Source organism: Triticum aestivum, chromosome 3D, assembly GCF_018294505.1.
Source record: "Triticum aestivum cultivar Chinese Spring chromosome 3D, IWGSC CS RefSeq v2.1, whole genome shotgun sequence".
NCBI classification, from domain to species: domain Eukaryota; kingdom Viridiplantae; phylum Streptophyta; class Magnoliopsida; order Poales; family Poaceae; genus Triticum; species Triticum aestivum.
The window spans coordinates 334446427-334454057 of NC_057802.1; the positions used below are offsets into that span (position 1 = coordinate 334446427).

At 50.7% G+C, this 7631-nt stretch overlaps 1 protein-coding gene across 1 annotated transcript; it reads right to left on the minus strand.

Annotated features, from left to right (window-relative positions):
* Window positions 1-206: 206 nt before the first annotated feature.
* On the minus strand, window positions 207-2113 carry LOC123078723 (uncharacterized). The gene is made up of 2 exons (XM_044501315.1): window positions 1670-2113; window positions 207-1587 (listed from the first exon to the last, which is right to left on the minus strand). Exon 2 carries the CDS (start codon window positions 1584-1586, stop codon window positions 531-533), a length of 1056 nt encoding a protein of 351 aa, XP_044357250.1. The 5' UTR covers window position 1587; window positions 1670-2113; the 3' UTR covers window positions 207-530.
* Between the last annotated feature and the right edge of the window lie 5518 nt (window positions 2114-7631).

A 7631-nucleotide genomic window follows, 5' to 3' on the forward strand; every position in this document is an offset into this window, starting at 1 on the left:
AGAACTGCAGAGATATTATTTCTTTTCTGTGGTGACAGATAAGATGAGACTATGTCACTCAGCTATATTCATCAAGAGAATAGATTCCAACTCACATCTATATTTATCATTACAAAAATTAACATAAGTTGCTGAAACTCATAGTTATAGACATCCATCGCTCGGTTTCTGCATTTGCAGAATTAACAATTAAAAGCTCCGAAAGGTTCCACACAATAACCGGTTTGCTTTTTATTGATTCAAATCATACTCCCTCTCTTTTTCTATACAAGGCCATTTCATAATTTGGGTTTAACTTTGATCATCAATATGAGCAACAAAATATATGTTATATGCCTATGCTTTGTGTGGCCTATAACATATATTTTGTTGCTCAAATCGATGGTCAGGGTTGGACCCAATTTACAAAGTGGCCTTGTATATAGAAAAATGGAGGGAGTAATTTACAGATAGGACGATGAACATAACTAGTATGCATTACATACAGCTAAATAAATTAAAAGCAGCATGAGCAGTTTCCTTGGCTGTAGCTACATCCAGAAGGCCACGGGGGAGAAGGTCGAGAGTTGCTTAGACACGCGACAAGAGGTAGTCTTCCTGTCTTTGATTTTCAGATTTCCCTCACGATTGTAGCTGAGACGAAACGTGGTCATGCTGAGCACGCAGCCACAAGAGTCACCAAAAGCATCCTGGAACTCTAAACCATCGGCCGCCACGCAATCAACAAGGAAAAACCTGGAGTTGCCCATGTAGGTGAGAGTAGGTCCTCGCCCTCTAGCCAACTGATGCCATGGGTTCCACATCTTGTGCTCCTTGGCCATCTTCCATTTGGGCTGCTGCAGTGTGCTGCTGCTGCTGCCGAGGGAGGGAACTTGGCAGGAGCAGATGTAGCCATCTGGGTGTAGCCCAACCCATGCATCTAGCTCGGCGTCGAAGTAGCCTTCAAGTTCGAAAGGGAGCATCCAATCCCCATGGCGCCTCCACTCACGGTTCTTGGTGTCAAAGGAGAAGGTGCCAGCGATGACATCGCTGGTGTACGAAGACACAAATATGGTGTGCCCGTCCGGGTGAAGGGCGTAGGAGTTGATCTTTTCATCCTTGGTGAAGGGTGCCGGCATGCTTTTCCAGGACCTGTCAGTGCTTGGGCACAAATTGTTCATGTCGTCCTTGGTGGTGGTCAGGACGTGAAAGGACTGAGGCCGCCTCATGAAGTAGTAGGCGAACGCAAACAGCGCGTCGCCGGCGGTGAGAAAGTAGTTTGCCGCATCGAGGAGTGAATCAGGGAGGGGATTGCCCATGGCCAGAGCGGCAGTTTCCGTGTCGAAAACCACGGTGGCAGCATATTGGTTGCTGGTGGCTATGATGTTGCCGCCCAGTGCTGCAAAGTCCATGGGAAGGTTACGCGCAGGTGACACTAGCCGGACGACAGGGGGGGTGCTTAGGTCAGGGCTGCCAGCGTCAAGCTTGCGGATGGTGAAGCCCCTGTGCCAGTCGTCTAGAACCAGATAGAGGCTCTTGTGCTTGTTGCCGCTGCGGTCATGGCAGCGGGCCTCACCCTCCTCGCCCCGGCGTCGTCGCTTAGACATCCTACAAACCGGAGGGAAAAGATCAGCGCAATCGATCTGGTCTTGTGGGAGCCGGAGCGGATCTAGATATATAGAGCTCATACCTCGAAACCAAATCGCGGACGGGAAGGAGACAGGCGGGGCGGGGCGGGGCGCGCGAGAGCGTTTGTGTAGACGGGAGCACGAGTCTGTTTCGGAGTCGGAGTTGGTTCCGGGGAGGAGACAGGCGGCGCCGGAGAACGTAACGGGCCTCACCTCATCTCATCTCTGGCGAAACCCACGGCCTCCGTCTGATCCACACCGGCGGCGCCCCCCGTGGCCGCGCCCCATCGGCCAGCACACAACCCACGACCCCCTCCCCAGATCCAGGCGGAGCTGCTGCGCTCGTGGGAGGAGGCCGGCGCCGCACGGAGGCTCGCGGACCGGCCGGAGAGCTTGGCCATTCCCATGGCGCACCGGCCGGAGAGCTTGGCTCCTCCCCGAGCTCGTGCGGGCACTAGGTTTGCTTTTCTTTTGGGAAATGTTAATCGGCGACCGTCTACCAGGGGAGATTTCGCAGCGAACTACCTTTTGGCCATTGGATGAAAAACACGGATCTTAAAGCAGCCTCAGGAGACACTAAAAAAACAAAGTTTCGCTGTGAAAGGCGCATCTGGCGAACGTGTGCGTGTCTATATCAAGACCACCGACAGGTCATTGTCCCCACCCCCCTCCCGCGCATCATAGAGAGTGAGAGAATGAACAAAGATGATTAGTCCCTTTGATGATCGAGTAAAGGAGCAGAAATGATTCTCGTCTTTTTCTCTTAGAGATGACTCTAAGTTATCGACCTCACGAGAGAATGGTGCGAGGTTTCTACCAAGCTTTTGCGAGAGAATTAATTCCAGTTTTTGACCGAATCAAAATCAAGTTGACACTCAAAACTCTTATAATAAAAATAAGCATGGGTATGAGGACTTATTCTTAAAGCCATATATTTGTGACGGGACCATTATGATCTTAATTTGTGCTCTAGAAGTCACCCATCGAGATGTACTTGCTATGTATCGAAGTAGGGGATGTGTCCAAATTATGTCTTGACCGACGCACGTCATGTATCAAGAGTCAATTGTCCAACTGAACGCCCTATCCGACGCTTAGGATTGCCCGGTAATTAAGATAGAAATCAGACAAAAGCATTGGGTGTTTAATGACTACACCTCTTATATCCTCAAAGATAGGTTCTGTGTTACCGTACTAAAGTATTCTGTTATCGGTGTTCAGAATAACACATTACAGTCTCCCTGCGCTTAGCCTCTCAGTGGCCCGTTCTCCATGATCCTGGGTACCTACATGGACGAAGAACACGAACAAGACAAGAGACAACTACGAAGCAATTTTATGTTACACATATGCGACGTTAATTCAAAGTACTTCATGATCCCTCCAACAAATACATCGGGTTGTAGGGTTATGCCTCAACCATGACCTTACCGAACTACTGACACATGAAGATCAGATCATATGAAGAAATCATTAAAGAACACATCATGAAGGTTGATTGATTGATAATATGTCCTAGAATGGATGTCGGATGTGATATCCAATTACTAAGTATGGCTAGTTGGCTGAGTACTACGGTGGTGGAGACAGTGGCGGCTATGGAGATGTAGATGGGAAATGACGGCGGCTAGCGTTGTTGTGGATAACGAAGATGGAGGTTTCAACGATGATTTGTGTTGTTTCTGGCATTGGCTCCTTCATGGTATTTGTAGCGGAGGATCAGAGGGTGCCCTTAGCAGGACATACGACCGCTCACGGTTGTATGGAACGCCCTTTTTTGCTCTAGCTTATCTTGTGCACCTCCCATTTGAGCTCTTCTATCTCCCCTTTACTTATTTTCATGTATTGGCTTGATTTCGTTCATAAATAGCCCTTTCTCTATGGAAACAAAATGAAAATCAGATATTTGGAAACATTTGCATTCGTTAGTCATTAGTGGCGATGTCTGAGCGAATACCTCGGTTTGAAGAAAAATCTCAATTTAAAAAAAGGTTTGAATGAGCATAAAAATAACAGTCGGTTGTTTAAACCCAAACTTAAACTGGAACGTCCTCGAGCAACATAGAGAGAAATCCAAGCCATAAAGAACTCAGTTGTTTAAGACGAAATAATGAGAATGTTTTCGTTCACTTATGATAGGTACGCCTAGATAGCCCTCCGCTTCTTGACCTAAAAACATAGTGTAGTTGTAGCGGTGACATGGCTATTATGCAAGTGTTAGTGAAGCAAAGATAACCAACGCAAATTTCTTGCTCAACTAGATAACATAACTAAGTAGCTCTCAATTCTATTTCTTCTAGTTAACACTTGCTTGCTGTGAATGCTTGGAAGAGCTTTTCTTTCTTGAGCAATGAAAACATAAATTAGTGAGTGAAAGGTATGTAAAGATAACATGATTCTAGAATAACTCGCTAAAACACCCACAAGTGTCTTATCATCAAGGCTCTCAAGCACTTTGTTTCAATCATTGCTTGTTGAAACTTTTGTTGTCACGTGATAGGATTATGTCAAAGAAATGATCATGCATAAGGTTTCGCAGTGGCTTAATTTTGGACACTATGCGCCAATATGTTGCCTCTTTCGAGCTGTTGTGATTAATATCCGGTATGTACCACATACACACCCATTCAAGAGAAAACGGAATTTTATTCGATGTAGCGTTGCCACTACGTATGGTAACAAACTCATAGCCAAAATCGAAGCCAAAACTCTGGTGGATCATTCATTGACCAGCCGAGTTCTTAGCATAACATTAAGAAAGGTGACGAAGCCACATTTAGACACGTATACGTGCATAGAGTAGGAAGGCCATAGCACCAGCGAGAAGCTAAAGTGCCATAGAAATACAACACAAATTTTTGACATGATCTCATTCACCTTTCAACTAAGTTCCTCTAGACAATTTAATCGACAAGTGTTATTGAGTCTATTAAAACTAACACTATTGTTGAGGATATAGACCTTAGAGTCACCCGCCAGGAGGGGCCGGGTTACTCGTAGGGTCGTTGCCAGAAGCCCAGGAGCCGAGTTTCAAGATAATGGGCCAGAGATGGGCTGAGACCCGGATATGGCTTAAATCCCGTAGTTATCATCATTGTTATAGTAGACTTGTAGTGTAAGGCAAGTATTGTTTAGAGTCCGAGCCGGACGCTCTTATGAGCCGGCCGGGACTCTAAGGGCTGCTGGGCGTCAGCCTCCCTATATAAAGGGAGGACCCGGCAGCGGCTTAAGGGCGACACCAACCTCATCGAGAACCGGGCATAGCTGTTTAGCTCCCTGGCGATCGTAACCCTAATCAATAACACCTCGAACTGGACGTAAGCTTGTACCTTCACCGTAAGGGGCTGAACCAGTATAAACCCTCGTGTTCCTTGTCCCGCATAACCCCTTCAAGCTTCCTAGTTGCGATGGCTCCACGACTAAGTCCTAGCTTAAGGACATCTGCCGTGACAATTCCACGATAGTTGGCGCCCACCGTGGGGCTCGCGCACGGTGGATTTGAGTTCTTGAAGGGCAGCTTCGAAGGGCTCAAGGGGTACGCCGTAGGCCGGATGACCAAGAGTCGTCGCGGCAAGCTCTACATCGACGACAGGGACTGGGGCCCCGACGCCGGCTCAATTGAGTACGGGTACCGGGTCCCCTTTGGCGGAATTCATGTCTTCATTGGCAAGGTTGGTGAGCCGGGCCCCGAGCCGGATCTCTGCGCCGATCTCGTTGAAACGGCTCAGCGCGCACGACCCGCTCGGGCCCGGCCTGCCTTAAGGCGCGCTTTTGTGGGATGCATCCATGGGAGGCCCTCTGATCCTTCCGGGTCTCGTGATGAGGCGGCCGCCGGCTCTGACGGCGAGTCGGCCACCGATGAATCAAACTCGTTGTACCAACTCCAAGATAGCAGGCTCATGGGTTGTTCCAATGGCGACAGTATTCCGGACATTTTTGAGCCGCCAAGTCAGGTTGGAGTTTTTATGGCCGGTGCGCAGCCTATTCAGAACCCCGCTGCTGGAACGGGAAACCCGATGCCTTCTCCGGCCCAGGTGCTGATGGATCTCACGGACAAGATGACGGCCCTGTTAACCGCCACGGTCAACCCGGCGGAGCAAGCTCAGCACGATGCGGAGGTGGCACAGTTAAAATTAGATCTGATAAAGGCTAAAGAGGATCTTGTAGCGGAAGGAATCAGGCTGGCTGCGGAGCGGGCGGCCCTCGATGCCCGGACTCAGCTAATTCAGGCGCAGTCCTTCCAACTCACGATGGACCAGAACGCGGCCAACGAGGTTATGAGAAGGAGGCATCAGAAGGCCCAGTCTCGGCTCCCGCCGGTCTACGATCCACACAATCTCTTTAACACGCCGGGTGCAGGGTCTAGTAACCCGCCAGGAGTCATTGCGCCCGGGTCTGGGCCCCTTATTCAGCCACGAATGATGGGGCCTCCCCAGGTGCCCCCTGCCCCGCCTCAGTATGTGCCAATACCCCCGGGTCATTATGATAACCCGCTAGAGAACATGGTGGCCGCAGCAGCACGGCTGGCGGCTCTCCCCGTTGACGGCGATTCTCCGGCGGCCATCGAAACCTGCCGGGTCAGGGAACTCCTGCAGACGGCGCTAGCACAGCAAGAGGCGTACTCCTACAGCCGGGACAGGATCCACTCAACCCCTCGTCCAGGCCAGAGCCCGAGTTACAGCCGGCACATGGTCTCAGCGACCGGCTCAAGTAATGTCCGACGCCACGACCCGCCCCCTGGTCATGGCCCGGCTCATAACGGAGCCTTCTACGCAACAACCCAAGCACGGCAAGAGGCGGAGCAGGCGCCTCAATTGACGGCTTACCAGACCCCCCCGGCTTATCCGACGACGTCCGTTGATGTAGGAATTTCTACCAGGACCGGGGGAGTCCCTTGTTTGGTACCAGCCATCCGTAATGAACGTCTACCTAAAGACTGCAAGGGCCCTAGGAAGGTGCCTAACTATACAGCGGACTTACAGCCTGCGGCTTGGATTGAGAGTTATGAGATGGCTATGGAATTACTAGAAGTCAGCGAGGCGGCCATGGCCAAATATTTTACCATGATGTTAGATGGAACTGCCCGCACGTGGTTAAAAGGGCTACCACCGAACTCCATTGGGTCCTGGGCTGAGCTGAAAGCCCGGTTCATTCAAAACTTCAAAGATACCTGCAGGCAATCTATGTCAATTGTGGATTTGACTAACTGTAAGCAGCAGGACGGCGAGTCCACGACCCATTGGGTTCGCCGGGTCAAGGAGATCATACATTCATCAGATAAAATGGATGCCGGCTCTGCAGTCTTAATGTTGGAACAGAACTGTCGCTTTGTGCCCCTTAAGATGAAGCTTGGGCGGCTCAAGCGCGACTGCACCGATATGGGTACCCTAATGGCGGCTCTTGTCAAATACGCCGATTCCGATGGTACCAAGGACCCCCCTTCAGATGATGAAAGGGCAGGGAAGGGAAAGAAGAATGGCAACGGCAAGGGTCCCCAGTTTAACCCGGGGAACCAAGGAGGGGGCAAGCGTAAGGCCGATGGCAGCCTAGAGTTTGTAGCCAACACCAACTCTCAAGGTAACAACCAGCGACGCAAGGGGAGGCCCCCTCCCCGAGGCGGCGGATCAGGACCTTCTCTGGAGCAGCTGTTGAACGAACCCTGTCCGAGACACGGCTCTAGAGAGAAGCCGACGACTCATCTGTGGAAGGATTGTGCTATCATGAAGGCCTTTAAAAACTACAATGGTCCGGGCGGCGGCTCAGGCGCCGGCGGCTTTCATGGCCCGGGCGGTGGTTCAAATTCCGGTCCCCAGAACGGCCAAGGGGGCTTTAATCAACAGTCGGGTCAGGGTCATCAACAGCAGCAGGGGGGATATCAGACCAACCCGAAGCAGCTTAGCGGTGGACAGTATCACGTGTTCACCACTAGCTTGTGCAAACGAGACGAAAAGCTTCACAAGAGGGCTGTTAATGCTGTTGAGCCGGCAGTTCCACGCTATTTACGGTGGTCTGAGCAGCCCATAG